The sequence below is a fragment of the Eublepharis macularius genome, chromosome 14 (genome assembly GCF_028583425.1).
Source record: "Eublepharis macularius isolate TG4126 chromosome 14, MPM_Emac_v1.0, whole genome shotgun sequence".
In the NCBI taxonomy this organism is placed as follows: domain Eukaryota; kingdom Metazoa; phylum Chordata; class Lepidosauria; order Squamata; family Eublepharidae; genus Eublepharis; species Eublepharis macularius.
Genome location: NC_072803.1, coordinates 734,652 through 762,086, shown reverse-complemented (window position 1 = coordinate 762,086; position 27,435 = coordinate 734,652). Strand labels below are relative to the sequence as shown.

The 27,435-nt window shown below is 51.7% G+C and overlaps 1 protein-coding gene across 3 annotated transcripts in view; it reads right to left on the bottom strand.

Moving 5' to 3' along the window:
• KMT2A (lysine methyltransferase 2A) overlaps positions 1-24,369 on the bottom strand; it is a 55,506-nt gene extending 31,137 nt beyond the window's left edge. For 2 of the 3 annotated variants that reach the window (XM_054998460.1, XM_054998458.1), the window contains exons 1-10: positions 23,983-24,369; positions 10,639-10,708; positions 7,079-9,720; positions 5,978-6,155; positions 5,480-5,714; positions 4,174-4,238; positions 3,683-4,030; positions 2,038-2,111; positions 1,209-1,337; positions 635-748 (exon numbers count right to left, since the gene is read on the bottom strand). In XM_054998460.1, the coding sequence (XP_054854435.1) occupies positions 635-748; positions 1,209-1,337; positions 2,038-2,111; positions 3,683-4,030; positions 4,174-4,238; positions 5,480-5,714; positions 5,978-6,155; positions 7,079-9,720; positions 10,639-10,708; positions 23,983-24,369 (4,242 nt within the window). Of the gene's footprint in view, positions 1-634; positions 749-1,208; positions 1,338-2,037; positions 2,112-3,682; positions 4,031-4,173; positions 4,239-5,479; positions 5,715-5,977; positions 6,156-7,078; positions 9,721-10,638; positions 10,709-23,982 lie in introns of those variants that run through there. The other variant, XM_054998459.1, reaches the window with a different exon arrangement.
• Between the last annotated feature and the right edge of the window lie 3,066 nt (positions 24,370-27,435).

Genomic DNA, 27,435 nt, shown 5'->3' with positions numbered 1-27,435 from the left:
TTTGCAGGCACGCCTTGGTCCCCACGTCCCTGTCCAGCACTCTGCCACTCACACTGTCCACCTCTGTACCCTTCTGGCCATGTGACTGTCCTTCTTCAGTCCTCACACCGACTTCCTGTCCACTCCCAGATCCAGCCCAACCCTCCATCCTGACTCCCAAAGCCCTCCTTATATTCCAGAACACTGTGAGGCACACCCCTTGAGCCCCTGCTTGAAGAGTAGCCTGAGCATGTGTAGCTGGAATGTGTGCAGATTCTTCCCTGGTTTACTCCACCTCCACTTATGTTGTATGTAGCAGATTACAGACTGTAAGCTCCTTGGGGCAGTGGCCTGAGTTCTTGTAGCCCATGAAGAGGCCTGTTGCTTCTATAAATAATAGGGCAGAACCCCCAGGACATGCCAGCACTGGGGCCTGGAGGCACAAGGGCACGCGCACACTTTGCCTTTGCTCCCAGGAGTGCTGAGAGCAGCATCCCAAGCAGTAGCTTGCTCTGCAAGATAATGACAGTATTTATTAAGCATGACATTTGAGCTTCAAATTAAATTTTTCTTTAATTTAAAGGCAACTCAAATAACCACATATGCTTACCCTCTCGAACTGCTTGATTCACACTGTTGGCATCAGACTCCTTACCTCCACATGCCCACTGCTGGCACAGAGAAAGCAGACCACTCTAGGAGTTATTGGCATCGAGGTCAGAATACCCAAACCGCCCATTTCCCAAACGTTCTCAGATTCACAGTCCTCCTAAAAATCATTAAATGGAGCGCATGAGAAGGGAAGAATTCTGACCCTGGGTCCAGCTACAGCAAGCATCTGAGCAACAAGTGGCACGATCCAGATCCTCCCAAATTAGCCACTGCATCGCTTCTTCTGCCAACACTCCAATCATACGTGCTGCATTAAATTGGGGACCCTCTGCAATACCCTATACCCAAGGATTTACCAAGGAGGAGAGTTTTCCTAACATTTAAACCTGTTCTTGGGCATTAAAAGCCATCAAGCACTGGCTCTGGTTTACTGGCAACAGCTGAACTCCTCAGCCAGCACGTGTCATATGAAGAGGTCACAGACTCCCCCTCTTGACTATAAATTAAGCAACTCGCAGCAGAACAGATCTCTCCTGAAAGACGGCATCCTACAAGCTCCAAGAGCTGTGCTCATGTCAGACAAAAGAACACACAACACACGCGTGTTACCCTTTTACCTTGAAGTCCACTCGGATCCTGTGAATTCCATCTGCCAGAGGCTTCTGCTTGGAACTGCCACCATTCGACAGAGGGCTTAGCAAGTTGAGCAGGCTATTTTCTGGCTTGCTGACTGGAGGGGGCTTTTCCTGAAAAACGAAGGCATTTTGTAAACGCCAAATACTACACTCAGGATCCAAAAGGAGAATCTGAATTGAGTATATCTTTGATTATTCGCATCCTGAGAAGAATTCTTATTGATTTTCAAAGTGTTCAGAAACCTAGCAAAGAACTGCCAGCAAGAGTTTGCGATTGGCCATGGTAGAGTTCAGCCATTACCATTCTTTTTTTAGCAAACATACTGCTTCTTAATGCTTAGAAAAAGTATCTTGTTTGTCCTGAAGCCTGGACAAAAGGCCACAAGCCTGGGAAGGGGCTGTGGCTTGGGGGCAGAGCCTCTGCTTGGCAGGCAGGAGGCCCCCGTTTCAATCCACAGCTTATTTAGCTAAAAAGGGTTAGGCAGCAGGTGACGAGGAAGCCCTCTGCCCGAGAGCCTGGAGAGCTGAGGCCAGTCTGAATAGGCAGCTGTGACCTTGAGAGACCAACGGCCTGATGTAGTGCAAGGCGGCTGGCCTCATGGGCTCTTCTACACGTGCCACACCGAAACACAGTGAGCGCACCGGGCACCCGACTAGCCCCTTGGGAAGAGCGGCCTACCCAAGGGCTGCAGCATCAGAGCGCGATGGGGGTTGGATGGGGCTCTGCATCTGCCATATCCACAGGCTCTTTTAAAGCCAGCAGGTCTGCATGAGAAAAAACACCCGGCACAAAGTTCAAAAAGGAGGTTACCTTTTCTTTTGGCTTCTGCTTCACTGGCAGGCTAGGGCGCGGAGAAATTTTCTTTTGTTTGCTTTGCTCTACACCTAGGAAAAGTACAAGCATACCTTGTCACTACCTTGCCACTGGAGACCAAGAGGAATGTGGGATTTGAGGAAAGAACAGGCTCTAAAGGCACTGTTGTGGAAAGCAGAAGCCATTATCTTGCGACTGCTAAGAGTAACTACCTTGCATCAGTGGTTACAGTTGTTTCCAGAAAGCGACTCTGGAAGACTGATGGTCCACCCGAAATACGGGATTTTACAGGATCTCTGATCTCCCTCATGTGGTTCAACATCTATATGAAGCCACCAGGTGAGGTTGCCTGAAGACTAAGGTGCCATCAACACTCTGGTTCTTTTTTCAGCTATCTGGTTAGAGGTAGTGTGGAACCATTATCTGGAGTCAGTAATGGGCTGAATGAAAGTGACCACACTGAAGCTCGACCAAGCAAGAATGAAGTACTGTTAAGTCAGTAAGGCGGCCAGGTGGGGTCTGTGAAGTCAGCTGATTTTGGCTGGGGTTGCATTCCCCAAAAGCACAAGTTAGCAGTCCGGGGGTACTGTGGGATCAGGTCTTGTAGAAGAAGGTGCAGGTCTCCTCTACAGCTTGCAGCACCCTTCTCAGTTTTGGCTGGTGTGCCGGTCGTAGCACTTCTTCAAGAAATATGATTTGGCTGCAGTTATGCATGCATGGCTTATATCCAGACTGGACTACTACAATGCGCTCTACGTGGGGCTGCCTTTGAATATTATCCAGAAGTTTTTATGATTCAGAATGTGATGACAAGGCTGCTAGCAGAGTACACTCCTTGCTGGTTTTAAAAGCTGTATCATGGGCAAATCAAAGAACTGATGATCTACAAAGCCCTAGACGGGAAGGGCCGTCACCTGCCCAAAGCAGCTGAGATCATGAGGCCCTGCTGTGCCCACGGTGTACTGAGCACCACAGGCAGGGACTTCCGTGCAGCGGGAGAATTCCCTTCCCACTCAGGTGCTCCTGGTGTCAACCTGACCATTATTTAGGCACTGGGCATGGATTTTCAAAATTAATTAATCAATGCCCTCTGTATGATATTATTTGGCATCATTTTGTCCCCCATTTCGTCTAAGCTTCCTGCTTGTTTTTATTCCACCATCCTTGATAGTGGTTTTCACTCCACTTTTTATTATATTCTCATTATTGCTGGCTTGATAGTGCTTTTAGGGCATCTGAGAGGACTGCTTTTATCCCATGCTATTATTACTGATTTTATGGTGTTCTTCGAATCCTAGGGTTGGAAGGGACCTACAGGGCCATCTAGTCCAACCCCCTGCACAATGCAGGAAATTCACAACTACCTCCCCCCACCCAACCCCTGCTCCACACTCAGAAGATGTCAAAGGCTTTTAACCAGTAAACAGCAAGCAGCATATCTCAGTCAAAGGGCAGCTCCCAGTTGTAAAGATCCCCCACTTCGCTGCCCTGCCCTGCCCTTCCTCAGGGCACTGCCAACTGTTGCCAGGCTCGGCCCCACTAGCCACCCATGCTTGTGCCCACCACCCTACCCCTTCCCATCCAAGCAGATGCCTGGCCTTGAAGAGGCCCTTGGTAGGGTCGGAGGCATGTTAGCACCTACCTGCCTCTGGAGGCAGGGTGAGCTTCTTCTTGGGTTCAGCAAGGAGGGTTTTAGGGGCTTCCTTTCTTGGTGGGCCTGAACTAGGCGGTGGGGGGGAGGGCACCAGCACAGGGAGGGGTGCCTGCTTGCCAGTTTTCCTGGTGGCAGGTGGAGCGGCCTGCTTGCTGTCTGGAGGGGCTGGGGGCACCCCCTCCTCCCTCTTCTCCTCACTGGGTTTCTTTGCAGGAGGGTCCCCTCTTGGCAGGACGGGCGGAGGAGCCGCTTTCGGCCCAGAGTCAGGCTGGCTCTTCCCTGCATGATTCTCCTTCTTTTCACTGGACTTGGATTTCTTCTCTTTCTTTTTCACAGCTGTAAAGCAAAGGTGGGTGGTCAGCTGGCAGGGCTCAGGACAGGGAGGGGGTCTGGGCACGGCCTTGCTCCCGGGCTGGAAAGGAAACAGACACGTGACAAGCGCCAGGCCTTCTCTGCCCCATCCCCAGAGGAATCCCCACCTTTGGCTTGCTTCTGGAGATAGGCTTTGGACGGCATCCACTGTAAATTCTGGCATTTCCTCATCCTGGGATGAAACAAAAAGACGAGGAGAGTAAGAAAAGGAGACAGCAAAAAACACCTCTGGTATTCCTAATTTGGCACTGCAGGGTTCTCTGGACTCCTCATGTGAGACCACTGGGAAAAGGGCAGTCCCTTAAGACATGGAAGCAGGAACATTGGAGACTTATAGCATGCCCAGGTTCCCTTGGAAATCCTTTCCAGACTAATTCGGGCACCATGTGCCCTTCCATGATGGAACAGGAAAGGCTACCCCCAGCAGGAAAGTGCTGCAGTGTCTGCACTGAGAGAAATTAGCGGGGAAGAAATTTGTGCAGGGGTGTGCACTTCGGGGTTTCTGATTCAGATAAAATACCCGAATTGGACCTTATTTGTAAAGATTCGGGATTCTCGAATCGGGGCCAGCATGGTGGTCAAAATTCGGAAATCCCGACTCAAAGCTTCCCCGAAGCATTCGGGTTGCTTTGGGAAGTTTCGGGGTGAGTTTAAAGGGTCCTTTCCCTGCTGCTTGCAAGCGGCAGGTCCCTTTACACTATCAGCTGTCAGGCCACGGGGGGGCGGGAATCCCACCTCCTGCCGCCTGACAGCTGATAGTTTAAAGGGCCCTTTCCTGCCGCTTGCAAGCAGCTCCCTTTAAACTATCACTTGGCAGGTGGCGGGGGGGATCCCCCACTGCCATCCATCAGCTGACAGTTTAAAGGGCCCTAACCCCAAACCCCACAACCCCCCCACTTACCTTGGCTCGGCTGCTACGGTGGTGGAGGATGCGGCCCGGCAGCTCTGGCCTTCTCCACTGCCCTGTGGGCCCGAGCGGCAGCGGAGGAGGCCGAAAAGGCCTTCCTTGCCACCCTGCGGTGCTATGCACTGCCAGATCTTGCCTTTCCAGCCACCCTGCGGGCCACTGCAGACCCAGAGGAGGCGGTGCAGCGCCAGCTCCAGCCCTCCCCGCAGCTGCTGCAGGCCCGGAGGCGGCGGTGGCTCTGGCCTTCCTCGCCTGGCCAGTTAAATGGGTTGGAGGTGGCAGGGGGCGAAGTGGGGGGGGGGGGTGAGGGTGCTGGGAGAAAACCCTGCCCCCTGAATCACTTTGGAATGCTTCGATTCTTTACGGAGCATTCCGACGCGATTCAAATACCCGAATTCAAAGTGGCTTGCCGCTTCGGGTATTGGGTATTTCCAAAACCCATCTCTTTTCAAAACCCTTCCAAAGTCCACCCCTTGGCTTCCAAGCTGGGGGTCCCACGCACTTACTTGCAGCACTGCTTTTTTATGTTGCGCCCCCCAAACTTCGGCTTATCGAGGCAATTGGTACAGACACCGCAGTCCTCTGGCACCTGGCATCCTGGGCACTGCCCACAGCGCCTTGAACGCCGGCCTTTCTTTACAGGCGGTTCTGGAGGGGGCTTGTGCCTGGTCACGGGCTTGATGGGCTTGATGGGTGGCACCGGGGGCTCGGCTTCTTCTGAACCAGCGATGGAGGACTTGTCTGTTAAAGAAAACATTAGCTATGAATTCAGCAGCCAAGAAAAGGGAAACCAGTCATAGATTCACCTGAATATGCATGCTTTTGTACAAGGGGATTCACTTCCTTCACTGTAGACCACCCTTCTCGCCAAGACTCATGGCAGATTACAACATCTTAAAAAATAAAGCCCATTCAGATATTCTAACAGTACAGCTCTGTTGTCCCAGTCTCTTCCGCCTCCCACTGCCCCAGTGTCGCCTGGAAGAAAGCATCCAGGCGTTTACCATCGTTCCCCATGGAAGACAGTATCTTCTCCCTTTCTTCCCACGGTAAGGCACTCAGAGTGGGCATGTCATCTGGAAAGACTGCTCGCTTGCGGCCTAGTGCAACAGCTGCTCTCCTGCAAACATGCTTGATGCGTGGTCCCCGCACTGAAGCCTCTGAAGAATCACTCTCTTGGCCCTAAAGTAGGCAAGAAGAACACAGGAATCATCCAGAGAAACCTCTCTTAGGGGTGCTCAGAGACAATCATCCTACGTGGATTCCACTCTAGTTGCAATGCAGACGCTGGAGCTCTCTGAACTTTTTGGGAACCCCCATTCCAGAGTAAAATTATCCTTTCCCTAGACGGCACAGTGGAAACAGACAATGTTTAAAGCAAGTTTAATTTTGTAAAATATTCCAAAAAATCTGCCAGTCAAGCTTCACCTGCAGAGGAATCTATCTTAAGCTACTTGTATAAAAATACATGGCTAAGCACTCTGTGAGTGGCCAGTGTGTCCTATAGGCATTAGAAAAACATCAGCCTGGCAGTCATGCTTTCAGCCCCAAGGTTTTCAGGAACGGTGAGACTACTCCAGTCATTCAAAACAAGCCAGGATGGGGGTGTCTTCAGTTTGGGGTACATGAAAGACACCGCTGGGCGAGGGCTGCCACACTCTGGACCTAGCACTGGTGGGGCCACATCCCACACCTCTGCAGCCAGACCCCATCAGCCAGATCATGTGACCCCGCTGATCAGGGACCGTTCCACATCTCTCTGCTGCAGCGCTTGCCAGGGGGGTCTGGAGCAGCCCTCAACAACCGGCAGGCAGGTGGTCTTGCTGGTCCAGCAGCCCGAAAGCACACAAGCAGCAAGAGCAGAACCTCCCCTGCCAGCCAGGCATCTCCTCTTAAATTCAGTGCCATCCATTTTTGTGTTCAACCCTCTATTATTTTAGGCTACTCTTCTATTGAAGGTCATCAACTTTGGGGGCAAGTACAGTAGTCATTACGCACATCAGACAACTGGAATCATAAAGAGAAAGGTGCCACTAAGAAAACGTTCACTGGCAATGCCAGCAGGAGAAGCAACTGCCTCCTTTTCCAGACTCTAGAGAGAGTACCTGTCCTTTGGGCTGATCAACCTGCTTGAGGGACTTGCTCTTCTCGATCTTGTACAGCTGAGCTTTTGCTTTCTTGAGGAGGCTGGCTACTCTCTTGTCAGTCATCGGAAGCTTGTCTGCATGGGCCAACATCGAGCTGATGGAGGAAGCCGCAGGCAGCCTCAGTGCTTCCTGCTTTTCTACAGAAGGGGCTGCAAGGCCGAGGTCCAGGCTGGATTTCTCTAACCCTCCACGGCCTCTCTTGGCCATTTTGGTTTTGATGGCTGTTGCTGTGTCCACCAGAACCACAGCAGGCATATCAGCCACTGGGTCAGCAGCTGTCGATTTCTTTCGTCCCACAGGTTTTTTGGCAGGTGAGGAAATGGCAGGGTCTTCACTGACAACCACTCTCCCTTTGGAAACTCGAGCCACCGGGAACAAAGCGGCGCTGCTCTGGATTTCAGGAGCCTTCTTCCTTTTCTCTTTCCGTGACTCGCGTTTGTTTTCTTTCTCCCTCCCTCTGTCTCTGCTCTTCTCCTTCTCAACACTTCTGTCGCTTTCTTTGTCTTTGGATGCTTCCTCAGAGACTTTGTCTTTGTTCTTGCTCCTCTCAGTCTGCGTGAACCATGGAAAGAGGGGAGCAGGACCGCTGGACGAAAAGGGCTCAGCTGGAACACCCGGCTGCTTCCTCGATCTCTGACTTTTCTCTGTCGATTCCCCAGGCTGGGAAAGGGAATGGGAAGGAAAAGTGAAACTTGTGTTTAAGGCACTGGTGGTCAAGGAACCTACAGAAATGCTTGTAAGTGAAGAAGAAACCGATGAGGGGGGTGGGAGAGCAGACAGTTCAGAGGTACTAAGCCTTCCACTTCGGGTCCTCATGGAGTGCGACGGAGACCTGGGTTCAGGCCGAATGGGGCTGAACACCCTCCTCCTCCGTTTCCTCAGAGAGACGGATGTCGCAGCAGCTCCTCCGGCAGCTCGACTAACAGACGGCGGTAAAGTCACGGACTCGAAGATTCGGGAGTGGGCCTCGCTTGGGGTGAACCTTGGAGCTCGCAGCAGAGGGCTCCTCTTGTGCACGTCAAACCTTGTTCCAGAGTGCAGAGGAGAAAACAGGCGTGCTGGAGCTGGGGCCCCTGGCGCCGTGAAACCAGAGGCAAAGCCAACGTCCTCAGGGGTCAGCGGGGGAGGCCTGAAGTTATCAAATACGGGTTTGCGGATGAGACCCTCTTTGGCGTATTTTGCTGAGGAAAAGTACTGAGGTTCAGACCTAGAATGCTTTAAAGAGGTCCACCGGAACGTCGGCTCTCGAAGAATGGACTTCCGTTTCTCTTGCATGGGGGCAGCAGAGGTGGGCAAAAAGGGCGAAGCCAAAGGAATGGTGGGGGGCATCAGCCAAGGGGCATGGTCAGAGAGGCCGGCAGCTGGCTGAAGGGGAGGGGGTGGGGTAAGGAGCGGTGGGGGTGGAGAGGCAGAAGAGGACTGCTGCTGGGACACGCTCTGGAGACTGGGCAGTTTTTCAGCTGCTTTGGGCCCAAAACTTCTCTCGGCCATTGAGAACCTCCTCCTCCTCCTCCTCCTCCTCTCGCCACTCTCGTCCTCAGGGGACTGGGAGATGGGCAATGAAGCGGGATCCTCAGGAGTATTGCTGCACTCTTCAGAGAGTGCTTGCATCTCTTCAGAGGCCTGAGAATCAGTGGACGTATCAACACTGGGACTGCTGGACCGGGAGGAATCTGAAGACATTTGCGAGGAGTGATGAGAGGCACCGCTAGATTTCTCGCTGGACCCACAGGAGGTAGCACTGAACCGGCTGTTTGGTGTAGACTCCAAGCGGGCTATTTTGATTGGCGGGTCATAGTCCTCATCTTCAATGAAGCGCTTGGGAGTTTTAATGATCCGGGAAGAGATGGCACTCACCACTGGCATGATGAACTGCCGGATATTTTTCAGCGGAGTTCTTGTCTTCCGACCCTGCAGCTTTGCTGCTTCCTTCTCAATCTTCTTCTGGGCCCCCTTTTTAGCCTTCTGCAAGAGCTGCTTAGCAATGGTGGCGTCTGTTCTCTTGGAGGAAGGAATTATCCTCACCGGCTTCATCCTGCGTGGGCTCTGCCTGACTGCAGGCTTTCCTGCTTTGGGGAGCAGTGTCGCGCCCTCTCTCTCCTTTCTTATCCTCTGGGCTTTCTCCAGCTGAGAACTCTCAGCAGTTGCCAGAGCAGCATTTAAGCGATCGGAAGACGGTGGCCTTCCTCTCCGACGCACGAGCGGCACGCCTTTTCTTCCCATCTGGAGTTTCCCAGATTTGAACTTAGACTTCAGCGGGGAGAGTTTTCCTGCTCTCAGCTTCTTGATTTTTGTTGCATGCTGAAAGGCTGTGGATGGCGTCCGCTTTACTTTCTTCAGATTCTCTTTTTCTTCCTTGCCTTCTTTCTGGGCATCTGGAGTGCCCTTCATGTGGGTGATTTTGAACTTCACACTGGCAAGCGCAGGAGGCCTCCCTCGTCTCTTTTCTCCACTTTTCAATTCTTTCTTCTTCACTTTTTCCATGGATGTAAGTTGTTCTGGTTTGCTTGAATACACTAGGGAGGACTCGGAAAGCATGGCTGAGCTTCGGTCTAAGCTGTTTCTGGGCCTCCCACGTGGTTTCCGTGTGCTAGACTTGACTGGCGATGAAAAAGAAGGAAGAGAAGAGTGCATGTTAAGCATCTCCAAGACAGGTATACGTGTACTGCAGTGAGAAGTCACACTGTACACACGCATGAAACTGAATAAACTGCAAGTGAAAGTTTTTATACAGATGACGCACACAGAGCACTGCCATCAACAGGGGTAAAGTTCTTCCTTCTAGCTGATTGTAGCGGGCTAGTTTTTCCCAAAAGGGGAGCAGATTCCACAGGCCTTTAAAAGTTACAATAAAATGGGAACATTTCATTCCAGAACCCCACAAAATACCACCTCTGAAGGACCAAGAATAGTTCCCATGATGCACCAGACAAAGTGCTGACGGAAGGCAGTGTGCAACCTCCTCTCCGTTCAAACCAATTCAAGGTCTCAGACAGAAGCACCCCCACCCTAAGTTCAGAGAACGAGTTCACACACTGTTTGTGGCCTGGAGCGGACTTAGGAGAGCAGTCCAGGCCAGCGGAAGTGGAATTGAAGCACATCAGTGTGCGCGTATACGCACTTGCCGTTCTTTCTGAACCCACCCCTGGCTAAACTGCCAGCCAGCAAGAAGAACTCTACAGCAGACACGCTCAGCACCCCACCCCCACCTGCAGGGGCCCTTCCTGGCGGGCTCCAGGAACGGCAGCACCAGAGCACTCTTGTCCTGAAACCGTGTTTATTTCAGGATCCGTACCCCACTTCTCCACTCCCCCCAAAGAAGCCCGAAGTGGAATCTGAATTGTGGCATTCAATCGTGTTTCTTCACATCTCCCACTGACAAAGTGAACAGGTATCATGCGCACCATAGGCTGCATCCCACTTTGTACAGCACTGAACCAGTCGTTTGCTGTACAGCCATACTGAGATCCCACTGAAGCCAATCCCCTTGCGCAGCCCATTCCACAGTCTAAGTGTACCTGCGGGAGATTTGGTCGGACTTCGTCCTTTAGCCTCATCGTCTGAGCCGAAGCCTAGGAACTGTTCATCCTGCACAAGAGTGGGGAAGGGGGGCGTTATAAAGTTAAAAGTGGACTGTTCATACACACATGCAGTCACAAAGCATTTTCCAACAAGACATAGATATTGCGTATGTCTGACAAATGGGCAGTTAGCTGCTTATTACTGAAGAAGTACTCTTCTCAGACCACAAGGAAGATGCTAGGTTGAACTCTGCACACCACGGGACACCCAGAGGAAACAAGAGCAAACCCTGGGGCTGCCCTCCCCTAAGGAGCAGAGCTCTTTCACTAGCACTTGCTGGACGGAAAAGAATAAAGAAGCCGCCTCCGCACAGAGGATCACGCCCCCCCCCAATGCTCCTCCAACAAAAGCCACTTTAGAACATGCAAGGGGGCGTCCTTCTCATGCTACTTAATTATTTTATGGTACAGTTCTATAAAATAATTCTGTATCTCCAAAAAAGCTTTGGCTGGACCACCCCAAATCATGTACTCTGGGGACAGTGCCATGTGAAGAGGCATAAAGCCCAAACCAAGCAGAGCGCCTGGAGCCTGGTTGGTTGTAGCCCAAAACTAATGTGGGGTGCAGAGCTCTTAAAATATCATCAGTATTTGTGGCTGGTTGCAAATAAGGAACTGGGAACCAATTCCAGCCTCGGTGAAAAGTAACCAAATGTCACCAGGAGTGGCCCATTTTTATCCTAGATTTCAAGAAGCATTAGAAAGGGGAGGGGAGGCTCCATCCATGCCAAAGACAATTAGACAGATTCACGGAGGAAAGGTCTATCAGCGGTTACTGGCCATGGGGGCTAAAGAGAGCCTCTCCAGCCAGAGGCAGTCAAAACATCTGAACTCCGCAGGGCCAGGAGGCAGCAGCAGAGTGGGGCCTCGGCCTCTATGCCCTGTTCTCCGGGCCCCCAACCCCCGAGAAAGTGTGTGAGGGTTAGGGTGCTGGACTGGACGGGCCGCTGGTCTGATCCAGCAGGTCGCGTCTGGTTTTCACAGATGGCCCTTGCAAATCTCTTCCACGCAAGTTGTTAGCACTCATTTGACTGTTGTCAGGAAGCAGGTTCTTCGCCAGCTGTCCCAGTATTAGTGATGCATTCACACACCTCCCGAGTTTCCCCCCGTTTTTCGCTTCTCTTTCCCAAGTCTGCTTTGCTGCCAACTTTTGGGGCAGGTGGCAGCTAAGGCCAGAGGGCTTCCACATCTGTGGGGGGGGGGAGCCCAGACTTTCCCAGTCCCGCCCATGCAGCAGCCATTCCCCCACGGGCGGGGAGGGGGGTGTTGACTGAATCTGGTGACGTTGTCACAACCACCTGTGTCTCAGGTTCTTGGATTTCCCAGTTTTCTTGTTTTCTTTCTTTTTAGCAGTCCATCTCTAATTTCTTCTTACAGAGATGCGCCTTTCCCCACCCTTACTTTTTTAAAAATGAAAGGTAGGAATTCAGAGAACCTGAAGCATAAGGATATTCGACAACCATTTTTTTAAAAAAGCCCCAGGGCAGGGAAACAGTGAGGAAAATTGCCATGTGAAAACCCCATTACTGCTGCATTGTATCAGCAACCACAACGGCAGAGGAGAAACCATGGCAGCCTGTCTCCGCATGGAAAACACCAACACATCTCTTTTGCAGCCTTCTCAAAGAACTTCCCTCATTCTGCCCCATCAGAGACACTGGGGGATTTCCCAGCGCTTGTGTTGGCGTGCCCACGCACAGCCAACGGCAATTTATTCATTCTGATAAAAGAGAGGGTACAAGAGGACAGACAGCCATATGCTCAAAGGCAACCCTTTACAAGCTAGCCATGCCAGAAAAACAGGCCCTGTCCTGTGGTTCTATCGCTGGCAAGCTGCTGAACAGTAGCTCACGAAGCCTACAGAAGACCCAGGAAAAGGTCACAAAAGGCTCGGCTCCAGGATCCTTTTCTAAAAAGCTTTTCTTTCATAGGATTTTCCTCTGTGCTGCTTAGATATGGCACGCATAAGGCAGGAAGCAAACAGCTAACTTCTTCGCCAGCACTGTCAAGCAAGAAACAATCTTGCCTGCACTGAGGTTGATGAGAGGGGCGGGGAGAGGGCAGGGCGAGATGTGAAGCTGCACCAGAGAAAACTCCCGTTGGTTCACAGAAAAGAGATCCTGTCAAAGATATACTCAGGAGTTAGCCAATCCCTTTGGGCTGCTGGAGGCTCTCTACAAGATGTAAACAATGTTAATGCTGCAATGCTGGAAGAGGGCTTGGCTTTCCCTACAAAGCTGCTGGTTAAAGTCAGCAAGGGCTGCTGTGAAAAGCACAAAGACCGCCTTTGTAGCTCCTCAGCTGGGACAGAGCAGAGGCAACCTTCGGGCACTCGCCTTTCCTGGAAAGCCAAGCAGACAAATCCCAGGAAACGTGAAAGAAACAGCAGAGTCTTGACTAAATGCAGGCAAGATGCAGCAATCGACCAACATCAGTCCTGGAGCAACACCTTTACAAACACTCCATGCTGTTGGAATGTCCCACTTTATAAGGAATAAAGAGATACTGAGAAAAAGAAAGCCAGCAAGTTTTCATCAAGAATGGGAAAAGAACCCGGGACTCCCCAAAACTCAAAAGGCTTCAATGATACCCAGCTTCCTTCCAATTTCAGCCATGCAACCCGAGTTCTCCAAGCCTGCACTGATTCTGCAGCGCCACCCCCCACCCCACCCCACTCTGCACAGCACCATCAAGTGTTCAGCACCTCCCCTGTTATTAACGGTCCCTACGGTCTCATCTGGACAACTCACTGAGGCTGCTCATGTGGTATAAGCTCTTTGTCCTTTCAACCATAATACAACCCCCCCCCCAAACCCTGTTAAAACTGGTAACATACGTAGCAACAAATCGTTACAGTGCTCTAACCATCTATTTTGTCTCTTACCTATTTCAATTTTTAATAACCTGTAGCAGCACTCTTCCACATGCATGAAGGGGGCAAAGGGCGTGGGACACAACACTGTAATGGCCACGCTCCCAGGAGCACATGTGGAAATGAAACGTCAGAAACAACGGAGCAGAGAGGGCACAGGAGATCGCCACACGCGAATGTGCTGTCGTCGCTAACACACACACAGCCCTGTAGGCACAGCAGCAGCACCGAAAACAACACACAGAACCTCTGCCCCGCGGAAGCAGCTCAACACTGGCTTGACACGCTCTTCTCCCCGTTCTGCCTCCACACCTCAAAAAGTTCATTTGAATCTTTTGAGGAGAAAAATTTAAAATAAATAAATGATAGGACAGACTGTATGTTAAAAGTATTAAATAAATGTAACTGCATAGCTACAGGAAATTCATTTGAATTATATTGTTAAGAAATATTAAGCAGCATGAACACATCAAAAATGCAACGAATCAGTAACCTGTTTTATCGCCAAGAATTTTAGGAGCCTCCTGAGGAAAGTCTGCCAAACGTCCACCACGAGCAGAGCGGCTCCACAGAGTTTCGTGTAGTTATTTAAAATATTACTGCCCCTCTTCTCTACAGCGCAATGTCCAAGGAAGCTCACAATACGGAAAACAAAATCATACCGAAAGCCAGCAACACCAAAAAGCATCAAAAACCCAGGAAAACCAACCACCAAAGCAGCGGCAACAGAATGCACTGGAGTAAAATAAATCATAAATATCCTAAAAGCAACGTTACAGAAGCCTTTAGAAAAAAACACAGCCTAAAACGGCAGAGAGCAACGGTGGAAAACTGAAGCCGTGCCGGGGGTGTAGCCCTAGCCCTAGAAAAGGCTTGTGAGAACAGAGAGATTAGCACCTGTGTCCTCCAGCTCTGTCCCTTCCCGTCCCCGAGGGCACCTCTGTTCGGGTCCTGTGCTAGTCCCGGCTCTTGCGGAGTCAAGCCACCTCCTTTTAAAACCCCCAGTGGCACTCAGTGCTGCTGGGTGGCCCAGAGGCTGCCTGTGGAATTCATGGTGTATGGCACAGTCTTGGCACCAGGTGAGTCACAGCCACAGCCACGGCCCGGCTGCCACTTACCGTGGTTGCCTCTGCCCTGTTTTGCTTGCCCTTCCCACCCTGCTGAGCAGGTGCAAAAGGGCCACAGAGCAGAGGTGGGCTAGGTCTACCCGTCTGACCATGACATTCTCGTACAGACTGAGAGACAGCGCTGCAGAAAAGTAGCACCCACACAACTTGGGGGATGTACGTGGATGTGTTTGGTGAGGGAGGACAAAGCTTTGGACTGGAAAGCTGGACTACAGAAAATAACTGTTGCATCCAACTGTTGTGGATCATGGAGCAAGCTTTCAAGCAGCACAGAGTTAACTAGGCAGTCCTCCTTCATTTATTTACTGAGTATGTCATCAATAAGAACTCACAAAAGTACGTACACAAAATTAAAATCAAACTAAAAATCAAGAAGTTGAGATATCAACTAAAAAGAGAGCTGTGTTAATCAGCAGAAATACAGAAAGAGAAAACTATTCCAATTTATTACCACCAAAGGTGCAATGAAAACAAACGAAAAGAGTAATATATATGCTTTTGAAAGCCTTCCAAAGAGGACATCCCACAGTTCTGAAGTAAGGGAGGAAGGGTGGGGTGGGAATGGAACAGGTGTTGATAGCTGTCCATCCAGAACCTTGGAAAGAGCCCGTGTTGCGCGGGAAGTAGCCTTTCCTAACAAATTTTCTCTGCGTTATGCATATTCTCACCCTTTCAGCATCGGGTGAAAGCTCTTATTTTCATCAATTCTTCAACAGACTTTGCAGTGCTTTGAAGGGGCTGTAGTCAAGGCAAGCGCTTCACGTACACAATGCAACCCCTTCTTTTCGGAGAAAGACAAGGATTTGTTGAGCCCAAGTTTCCAAAGAAACAGGAAGAGCAAGAATTAATTGATATCTATTTTATAGAGGGTTTGATCCGGACTAAATTTTCCAGCAGCAGAATACAACTTCCCTGCCGCCACCGCCTTCCTTCAGCAGCCCCGATCATCACAAAATGCTGCTCTTGAGGGACAGAGGACCCTGAGGAATTACGAGAGAGGGGGTCTGTAGAAGGGGAAATGAGTAGCAGAAATTTTAATCTGGATCCAACCCATGGTGTGCAGAAAGGAAGACATACACGAGCCTTCCTGGCTTCCTCAGCCAGGTCGTTCCACCAGGTGGGGGAGACGCAGAATGCAAGTGGATGGGCAAGCTATAAACCATCCACCTTGGCAGGGTGGCACCTTCAGAAGGCGAGAGGCGAGGCTGTCACAGCAGAGCACAGCAGGAGAGTCGGTCTGGTACACAGGAAGGTCCAAGGCCATGAGAGTCTTAGTTGTGATAACCAGTACCTTGAACTGGACCTAGTGACTGAAAAGTAGCTAATGGGATGACTGCAGAATGGGTGTTAATATGAATAATCTGTGTGGCTCCGTATAGCAACCAGACTGTGGTGTCGTGTGCCAACTAGGTTTCTAAGATGACACGGCGGCCAGGCTCACGTAGAGGACATTACAATAGTCTTAGTCTGAAGGTTACTGTGGTATGGATCCACACAGCCAGACTGGCAGAGCCAAGGTAAGGTAGGGGGACAAAGACTGGAGGATGAAGATGAGGGTGCAAGGGTTAGGGGTTTTGAGCAGCTGCCTTAGCTGGCTTCTCCGGAAATAATACTGGGTCCAGCGTAATTCACGAACACTTAGCCAAGCCAGTAAAGGGTCAGCCGTACGTACATCAATGCAGGAAGCACAAAGTCCTTCAAGACTTCAGCCTTCTCAGCGGCACCCTCCATCTTAGGATTCAGTTCCAATGTGAGCAATATCCAGGTCCAGCAGCACCTCAAAGACCAACTAGATTTCCACTGTATGAGCTTTTGAGAGTCAGATACACGGAGTAGAAAAGGGTAGAAGTCTCTAAAATCCAGACAGAGGGCGGTAGGGGTATTGCAAACTAGAGTGCCAGGAAGCTAGCTATAACACCTGCTGTAATTAGCTTGATAAAGCATGGGTGGGAAGTGTAAAAAATAAGCATCTACAGCGGGAGAAAAATCCAATGTCCCAATTCAACCTGGGGGACATTGTTCCAAATTTGCAAATAAACTCTATTTCAGCAAACTTGCACTGTAATTTTTTTTCCAAGTTACTATGTTTGAGAACAATTTACTCTTAGGTTAGCAATGGAATGTTCTGGTAGACTAAAATGTCCTCCCACTGGTTTTTGAACGATGTTATTTCTGACATCCTAGAGGTAGCCTTCTTCCTAGATGCTAGTATAGTAGATATCATCTTTTCAGAGAATCCTTTGTCCATCAGAGTTTTCTGCTCAATCTTCATGTGGTTAGACTGAGCCATTCAGGACCTGAGTAAGCTATCGGGCCTTGGGTCAGCATGTCTGAGGAGACAGGAGGTTTCTATGGAGGGTCCACTGATGCAGCCTGGAGACTCAAGAACTAGGGTCTCATAGGCTAAGCTGGGGCTATACAAATCAGTTCTGCCTTTTCCTGCTTGAGCTTCATTATGACTGTTAGAATTAAGGGAACAGGAGGGAAAGCATAAAAACGTCTTGATGGCAACAGTGCTCTTAGGGCATCCACGCCCTGCGTCTAAGGACAAAGGCACCCAGTGAAGCATCTCAGAAGTTTGTCATACTGGGGAGTATCAAAGACATCCACTAATGGGAACTGGAAGCTACAACAACGAGCTGCAGGTGCCTGTGGCTCAGCCAGTCCACCTGGGTATTGAAGCATCCTTGAATAGGCTCTGCCCCCAATCAGATGCCAACCCTGCCATCAGCATGGCTGCCTCCAACTGCAACTTGAAAGACGCCGCCCCACCCCCACCCACCCACCCCCACCGGTGGTTCATGAAGATCCTGCTGTTGTATTGGATCTGATCCCTGAAGGAGGAGAGTGGCCAGATGAATGGCCCTTCGTTCCCAGAGGTTGTTGCTGGAGAGGATCTCTGGCTGGGACCGAGCTCCCTGGATGGGGGCCCCCCGTCCTGTCAGGCTGTCAGTGGGTGGTGGGGATCTGTAGGGATCTGGTTGCCCTGAAAAAGATGGATGTCAACCGTGAGAAGTTCTGCTTCAGTCTTCTGCTGAGCTGACACTTTACTGCCATTTTTATTTTTGGTAAGGAAGAAGTTGAAGTGCCCCCTTGCCCATGGCGCAAGCAACGCTGACGGCAGAAATCAAATGAGTAATGTTTCCTATTCTTCTAGTGGAAAATCCTCTTTTGGGTATGAAAATCCTTTAAGAAAGCATTTTACTCATTCTAAAAGGTAACATATTTCATACTGTGCCCCCAACTTTCCCACTAGATAAACCTTTTAAAGGTCATTGTTTAAAAAAACAGGAAAAAGCCATTGCTTCCCCCAAAGTTTTCCAGGCCTTCACATCTTTAGACATAACATGTGGTATTTTTCATATTTGCTTACTAGATATATATCAATATAAACATGCTTAATAAGATAACGTTATTCAGGGCACTGGAAAGTTTTCTGGAAAATTCATTCATATTTTTTTCACATTTTTCTGGAAACCTCACATCACTGGGTTCTCACATATTTTTGCAATCACTCTCTAGCTGGGAGTATCTGGCAGAGTTCTTGCTTTGTAATTGTTGGAAAAACTCTGCTTTATTGGCACAACAGTCCTGCTACCACTCATTTTAAGGAGCAGGTTGCTTTGCTAAGCATCAGTAGGACAGTTTGAAAGAGGGGAGCACCCTTAACTCCCCCGTCAGAAATCACTGCCCCCTTCAAAGGGCGAACCAGGTCGAACTGGTAACAGCCACACAAGCAACCTTTCAGGAGCCTCCTCCAAGTCTCCTCTGGAAAGGTACTTGTGTGTAATACTTGATGTGAAATACCTGGACCTCTAAAGGCAGGACTGGGAGCTGCTGCAGTTTATCAGGAAGAGCCAAGAGCATATCAAACAACCCAACCATGGGGTGGGGTGGGGGGGGAATCCCTCTGCCTGTCTTTAAGTGCCAGTATGTGATTCTTCAGGGTTTACTCACACAAGATACTGGTCCAGTACAAGGGCGCATCACTTACAGCCCAAGGGCCAATGCAATCTGAAGTTACATTGTGAGGCTCACCTGGTTTCAGGACAATGGTGGCATCGCTACATATGCAGGTATCATTTTACATTTGGGGTTTCTTCCCCAGATGTACACAGAAACACAGAGCCGGAAGGTATCCCCTGGGTCACCTAGTCCAACCCACTGCAAAATGCAGGAAATTCACAGCCATCCCCCCCCACCCCCCCACCCCGAGTGATCACTGCTCTATGACCCAATGAAAGCAAAAGAACCCTTCCAGGATCCCCGGCCGATCTGTCCTGGGGGGAAAGTTCTTTCCTGACCCCAAAGTGGTCGTCTGCATCACCCTCGGCAGGTAAGAAAGGGCCACGAGAGCCTAGCCCCGGCTCAGCCCTTCCTGCCCTCCTTCTCCCCATCTGCCTAAATTCATATTGAGCCGCAGAATCATAATTGTTGTCAGGTGGCCATCTAGCCTCTTCTAACCCAACCCTAAGATTATCATCCGGTTTGTGATACTGTATAGATACCTGCTGCTGCTAAAAAATATTGTGATAAGACTAAAATAATTCCATTTGCAAATTAAGTGGATTATACTTGAGAGCCAGTTTGGTGTAGTGGTTAAGAGTGTGGGACTCTAGTCTGGAGAACCCGGTTTGATTCCCCACTCCTCCCCTTGAAGTCAGCTAGGTGACCTTGGACTAGTCACGGCTCTCTGGAGCTCTCTCAGCCCCACCCGCCTCACAGGGTGTTTTGTTGTTGTGGGGGTAATAATGGCATACTTTGTAAACTGCTCTGAGTGGGCATTAAGTTGTTCTGAAGGGTGGTATATAAATCGAATGTTATTATTCTTAAATACCGCCAAGGAAGCAAAGTCCGCCACCTCCTGAGGCAGCCTATTTCAGTCAGCAATCGCTCTGTCAAGAAGTTTTTTCTAATGTTTAACATAAAATTCTTTGGCTTTAATTTTAACCCATTTATTTCTGGGGCAACAGACAATAACTCCACTCCATCCCTTGTGTGTCAGCCCTTCAAATACTCGAAGAGGGCTATCCTATCACCTCTCAGTCGTCTCCTCTCCAGGCTAAACGTACCCAGCTCCTTCAACCTTTCCTCACAGGCTTTGGTCTCCAGGCCCCTCTCCATCTTTGCTGCCCTCCCTTAGACACATTCCAGCCTGGCAACATCCCCCCTAAACTGGGGTGCCCCAAACTGGGCCATACTTTAGCGCTGTTCAGTGTGAAGCAGCAGCTTCAATTCTATCCATCAATCCTGTTCACCATTTTTTGTGAAGTAAGTTCAGCACTGCTGGACGTCATCTAAACACGGAGGGAAAAAACAGATCTGGGACTCTACTTTCGTTGCTGAAAGAGTTGCTCAGGACTTTCCAGCAATAAATAAAGGAGAAGGCCAACTTGCAATTACCTCAAAAAGTCAGTTCCCCCCCACAGCTCTCTGCTAGAACAGAAGAGACAAGACCCCTGAAACCGCCATCAGCATGGAGGAGACAACATACTGCCATCAGACAACTGGAAAGACACAGACCTGCTCTGCCAATCGCATTACACTCAGGACCGGACTAGATGCGACGGCGTCTGTCACTGTGTCTGCCACAGCAATGCCACAAGAGCCCAATCCTGATCAGCATGCTCTTGATCCCCTTTCACCTTTTCAAGTGCTGAAATGCGAGAGGGGGGGCGCCTTTTGGCACTTGAAAACGTGTGCGAGAGAAGCACCACCACCTTGTCACACCGTGCTGTGGCAGTTTGAAATCTGAAAAGTGAGGCTTCAAATGGCAGCAGTCTAGCCTGGCATTGCGTCTAGTCTGGCACTGACACACAGCAGAATGCGGCATTGTAAGACGCCCCAATGTAAGCAAGAGACTAAGCTTCTTCAAGCCATACCTGAAGAATAAAAAATACCTGCGGCGTAAAATCTGTGACAATCATCAGAATACTTCCATGCAAAATACACACAGCTGCCTTATACCGAGTGAGACTGTTGGTCCATCAAAGTCCGTACTGTCTCCCCAGACTGGAAGTGGCTCTCTGGAATCTCAGACCTTCCTCAGACCTCAGTCTTCCACAGCACCGACTACCCTACGATCCTGGGGATTGAACTCGGGGAACTCCCGCATGCCTAGCAGGTGCTCTACCGCTGAGCCGCAACCCAACCCTATCATCCGGTTTGTGATACTGTATAGATACCTGCTGCTGCTGCTAAAAAATATTGTGATAAGACTAAAATAATTCCATTTGCAAATTAAGTGGATTATACTTCATCCTGAACAGTTATGTAGATTGCCAAATATTAATGTAATATACATTACTGCCTCCTTGTATTTTAACAAGGACTGGGAATTCTCCATAGCCAACACACCTTAACCAACAGATATTTTACTTTGGAAATGGAACTGCATTAGCTTTGTCTTCTAATTAGAGAATCTTTGCAGTAAATGCCATCCTATCTTTCCATCCATCTTAGACAAATAACCAGCTTTCCCATTGGTGAAAAAGGGGGTTAAAAAAGGCTATGCTGCAGATCACAAAACCTGCATAGACAAAAGCTGTGTGTGACAGAAGCTGTAACAAGGAGGGCAATTGGGTGCCCTCACCCAGACTGAATGAAGAGTTGGCTGGATCCACTCAACAGGCTACAAGCTTTCACACGAGAACAATCATCTTGGTAGAACATTGTGCCCCTACCAGCTCATGACATTAAAATTCAAAGTGTTTCAGAGAACCCAAAGCAACTTGCATCTCTTTCATTTTATCTTCACAACAGCCCTGTGAAGTGAGTTAGGCTAACAGTGCATGGCTGACCCTAGGTCAACCCAGGAAGCTTCCATGGCAGAGCAGCGGTTCCAACCTGGATCTCCCAGGTCTTAGTCCAACCACGACACCAATCTGACTCTCTCCTGCAAAAACACAAGAGCAGCCCTGGGGGATCAGCCCAGTGGCCCCTCGCATCCACCACCCTCTTTCACACAGCAGCCAATCAGTTGCCCTAGAGGGCCATCAAGCAGGGCTTACAGGATTTCAGAGGCCCTTTACTAACTATGGTGAGTAGCCATTAGTTTTCAATTTGCCTAGTAGCCACAGAACTTTATCTCTCATCACCTTAATTTGACCAAATTCTTCAGTAAGATCTCAAAAGTTTAAAGAACTCTACAGTAAGCATTTCCCTGTTTACCCCTGGGGAATGCTATCACTAGACAAGGATGCTGCACCCAGTATGTAGGAACAGCTCAGAGGTGATTCTTCTTATTTAATTAAAAATATTTGGGCTTCTACTGGAATATGGAAAGATAGGAAATTGACAAAATAGAGGAAAGTATAAAAATACTTACTACCATAAAGATACTTTCAATTACCAGTATCACCTTAGAATAATAGTTCTACTGCTAAATGCACTGTATTGCATTACTGCTTTACAAGTTTCCAAAAGCAAAATATTTTAAAAAACCTAATCAACACTTAATAAACATGTTATAAAACCATCAACAGGTTTTGAAATTACTTAGCTAAGCCACACTTTCAAAGGACTATCAAAACAGGTATGAGAACAGGTACTGCATTTATCAAAAAGAAAGATGACCCTGAATGTAAAACGATCACCTAAAAAAAGGTTTTATGCATGCACACACATGCACATACTCGCAATCTGTATGCAAACTTAATACAATTCACTGTTTTTCTTGACAGTACTCCTGGCGAGAACCCTAGTCTTCCTTTGAGGTAAGCAGGGCATATTTGCCTAAAGGAGGCAAACACTGAAACCAATGAGACCTCTGGGGGAGATATTCCCCAAGGGGCAGTTGCTGAAAAAGCCCTGCTCTGCACCCACAAATGATGGCGCCTTAAGCATGGTCTCACTCACCCATCCTAATGTGTGGGAAAAGCTCCTTAAACAACTCAGGATCAAAACTATTTAGTCTTCGAGGTCCACACCAGCCACTTCAACGGGGAAACGTATCTGCAGTCAATGCTGTGACAGGTGTAAAGTGCTCCCTTCTGTTCATTCTTATCAATAGCTGAACAGCAGCATTTAAAAAGAGCTAACGTTTCCGGACAGTCTTCAAGGGCAGCTCCACATAGAGCAGGCTGTAACAGCCTACTGCAGAGTCGCATCAGAATGGGGAATGGCAGCAGCCGAGTCCGCCTGTTCTAGGTGCAGGCACAAGGGCCCCACAAGCCCTACTCACAGAGGGCACTCTGAGCCACTACTTCAGGGTCGGGGAGAACCTCTCACACCACCAACCAGTCCTTTCGGGCATTTCTCTCCCCTGCTGAGTCTGGTGCTCCTCCCCCCCCCCCGCCCCCACAAGCTTCAGTGTATTCAGGATCCTCCACTCAGTTACTGGTTCCGGGGAACCTCTTCTGGGCTGCCATCACTTCACCTGAATCCACGAAATGAAGAAACCGCCGGGCAAGAGGAGCGGATGGCTGGCTGGCACTGCCCGCCACCTGCCTGGCAGCCTCTCCCACCGGTTGCGTGCTGAGGGGCGTAGCGACATGGCAGACCAACAAACAGGGGGACGAGAACCAGCACGACTGACAGGGGGACCCCCCCCCGCCCCCTCTAGCCTGGGCAGAGGGCGGAGGACCAGGCGAGACGCCTGAAGGCCGCCGCGAAGGGCTGCGAAGCGCAGCTCCAGAGCAGCCGCCGCAGCCGCCGGGCTCCGACGAGGCTGGTCCAGAGCCCCGCGGCTCGGAGGCTGCCGGGGACAGGCGCCCCCCGCCCCCCCCCACCGCAGGCAGGCAGGCAGGCAGCGGCCCCGAGTCCGCCTCTTCACACGTGCCGGGGAGGGGGAGGGGGAGGGGGAGGCCGCCGCGGCCCCGCCGCCGAAGGGCCCCCTGGGGAGGGGCGCATCCACCCCCCACCCCACCCCCACCCCCACCCCCGAGCCAGACCCGGCGCCCGGGGCTCCCGCGGGCTCCTACCGTCTGCCGGGGGCTCCCGGGGGCTCGCCGCGCGCTCGGGCCCGCCCACAGGCCGGCGGCAGCGTCTCGGCGCCTGGGCGGCCCCTCCGGGCCCGAGGGCGCCGCGGGACTCCCGCGCGGAGGGGCTCAGCCGCAGGCCCGGGGGATGCGGCGCGGGGGCCTGCGGGCCGGGCAGGATGCGGGGCGCGGGGCGCTGCGGCTGGGCCCGCCCGGCAGGCAGGCAGGCAGGCAGGCAGGCGAGAGGCGAGGCGAGGGGGCGTGTCCGGCGGCGCTCCCTCCCGCTGGCTGGGGCGGCCCAGGCGCGGGCAGCCGGGCGGCTCCTTCCCCTTCGGCCTCCTCCTCCTCCTCCCCGGCCGCTTACCTCTCCGCTGCCGGCCTCGGCGCCGCAGGCCGCCCGGAACCGGCGCAGGTTGATGCCGATGGCGGCCGAGACCTGGAGCGCCGCGTCGAAGCCGGGCGCCACGCCGGCCGGGGCGGGGGCGGGGGCGGGGGCGGCGCCGGGCGGGGGGGCCGCGGGGGGGAGCGGCGCGCAGGGCCCGCCCGCCCCGCCCCCGCCGCTTCCCGCCGCCGCCGCCGCCGCCCCTCCGCCGCCTCCGCCGGGCGGGCGCTCCCTGGGGCGCGGGTCGGGCGGGTCGGGGCGCGGGCTGCGCAGGGCCGGCACCCGGACGCGGCAGCCGCCCAGCCCGCGGCGGCCCCAGGCGCCAGTGCCCGGCCGGGCCGGGAAGCGCCACCGACCGCTGTGCGCCATCTTCCCTGTGAGGCGACGAGCCAGAGCGCGGGGCCGTGCCGGGCCCGGGAACCTGCCTGCCGCGCGCGCCGCCCCCGGCCGCCCCGCGCGCGCCGCCCCTATGCAGGTTCCCGGGCCCCGGCACGGCGCCGCCCCGCGCCCCGCATGAGCCGCCCGCCGCCGCCGCCCGCCCGGCACACGCGCGGCGCTTATCCAGAGTCCCGGGCCCCGCCGCCGCCACTGCGCACGCGCGCCCCGGCCGCGAGGGGAGGGGAGGGGGCTCGGTCTCTCCTGGCCCTGCGGGGGGGGGGCGGGGGCGGGTCGCGCCCCTCCCCGCCTCCCCCTCGGGGCTCGGCTGTGCGGCGCGCCTCCCCGCCTGGAAGATGCCCCGCCGCGGCCGAGTCCCAGCCGAAGGGGCGGCGCAGCGCAGCGCAGCGCAGCGGCAGGACGAGCCTCCCCGCGGGGAGCCCCCGGGCCGCTTCCCGAGCGGGGCTTGCTTTGCCTCCCGCCCCGGCCCTGGCGGCTTTGCAGGACGGCGCGCCACCTCCGCCCGACGGGTTGGCTTGCCTGGAGCGGCCAGGAAGGCAAAGTCTGCAGGACCCAAGAATGCAAGAGGGCTCTTTGCGCGGGCAATGGGGCTGGTGCTGCAAGGGGGGATGCTTTGGATAAGGGGATCGGGACTGTCGGCTACACTACTGCATACTGTTTGTTGCTGCAAGGATGCTCCTACTGGGGAGTTACACAGCCTTTAATGCGCATTTTCATCTTTGCACTGGGTTTGTTTTTAAAATGTCTACAGTGGTTGGCTGTGAATCAGCACTCTACTGGTTCGAATCCCAGGACTGGCATGAGCTTAGCAGGCGGCCTTGGGACAGCCACTCCTCTCAGCCCAGTTCCCCAGCTGTATTATGAGGATAATAATAACACTAACTTGTTCATCGCTCTGAGTGAGGCACTAATCTGTCTAAGCACAGTTGTTGTTGTTGTTGTTGTTGTTGAATGTCCCAGCCATTGATCATATTGACTTACATGTAATCCTTGATTTGAATCTCAGTGAGAAGGGCAGATTGTAAAGTAAGTAAATAAATAAATCCGCCCTGAGCCTGCTGGAAATTTGGGGAGGGCGAAATAAAAATCGAAAATAAGTAAAATAAAATAAAATAACGTTTTGCCACAGCTTGCTGGCCAGGTTCCAGGCTGCTCCTTGAACTCAAGAGATCCTGCTCATAGAACCTGTCGTGTGTGTGTGGAAAGTTGGATCTGGTCTGCCCTAAACAGAGTGTTTATTTCCCTAATACAAGTTTCCTCCCCTAGCCTGACCACTAACTGGAAGAACAAAAAGCTTGTCTAAGCTTCCTCTGTCGTCTGCAGCCACCAAAATCCCCTGGAGGGAAAACAGTATCCCTCCTCCTTCCTCAAGCTGAGGCTGGCTCACCCCCTCCGAACCAGCCGAGTTCCAGGGGCTCTCTTGGGCTGGCCGGTCTCCGGGGTTTGCATGAGGCCAACCTCACCAGGACTGGTTTAGAGCCCTAGAGGACTGTCGGGACTCAGGGGATGATTGCCACAGACCGCTTCCATAAATCAGTCTGGCTCCTATGTTGCAAGTTCACATCTAAGTAAAACTGGAGAAGCAGAAATCGTGGCAGCAAGAGTACCAGGAAGACGACGATACAGGGGTGGGTTTGGAGCTGCCACAAATGGGGCCGGAGCAGAGGTCCAAGGGTTGAAACTTCTAATCAGATCAGGGCGTCTTTGGCAAGGCTGGGCTGACTCTTCTGAGGCTGCCCAGTGACGGCATCATCCTGGGCACAAGGCTGCTTTGCTCACAGTATGGCATTGGCTGTTCAGCGGTGGCTGGAACGCCGCAAGTGAGAGCAAGAGGGGGCTTGGCCATGTTCCCGTGGCTGAAGACGGGCTCAAGACCTGGACTTACCACCCTGCTCTGCTTTTCAGACAAATTGTAATCCAGTGGTGCATAAACGCAGGCATGGGTTCGGCCTCAAACCTAACCACCCGAATCTACGTCACAGTTATGTCACTTCCCAGACGGGGTGTGCTCTGTCAAGCCTCTACAGAAAGCGTCTGCTCTTCTTAATTGGACTCAAGGCGGATTACACAGAGTAAGTCAGTAACAGGAGGGAACATCCAATAAATAATGCAATAGGATTTGTCTTGTAGATATCAGGAACTCACCAGAAATCTGAAAACACAACTCTGAAGCAAAGCGTGACGCATTAAATGATGAAAAAATTACATAGCAGGATCCTATGTACAGCAACAGGCACTACAAGCTATGCAGCAGTACAGACTAGAGACCTCAGTCTTCAGTTGAAAGGTAGGAGAAAGGGAGCCTCCTGAGCCCATCAGGCAGACCATTCCATAAAGCAGGGGGCTGCAACAGAGAGGACACCTGTATGGGCATGTGTTAATTTTGCCTGTTTGCAGACTGGCACCTGCAGCAGCCCCTGCCCAGATGAGCAAAGCTGTCATAGAGGGACAGGCATGCCCACAGATGCAAGGGACCAAGGTGTGATTGCCAAAACCCTGAATTAAGCCTGGTAGTTGATGGGTAGCCAACTGAGTGACTGCAGAACAGGAGTAATATGCATGCTCCGTCCAGCTCCAGATAATAGCCAAGCTGCAGTGTTCGGCACCAACTGCAGTCCACTTGGAGATTTTGTACAGTGTGTTACAGTAGTCTTACTGTGACATGGGTCCAGGTGGCCAGATTGGCAGTATTACGGTCGAGGTCATCTTCAGGGCTAGACTTGAGTAAATCTGATTTGATGATGCAGGCACCCAGATCACATTGCCTCACAAACAAGGTGCAGTATGCAATCCTCGGTATGCAACACTGAGGTGGGGTGTGTGGCATTTTTAATCTGTGTTTGGCACCAGTGGTTGTATTCTCAGTTTTCTAAAAGTAGAAGTGGGCACTAACGTGCTCTTTTGTAGAGGTCTTTAAGTGCGATAAACTTGTGGCTTCAGGTAGCATCAGGGCGCCATGTAGATTTAGGAAAGATGGCAGTGGGGGAAATGGTTTAGTAGGGCAAAGAGCAAGGAGTAGTTTTAGGGCCCATTCCATCT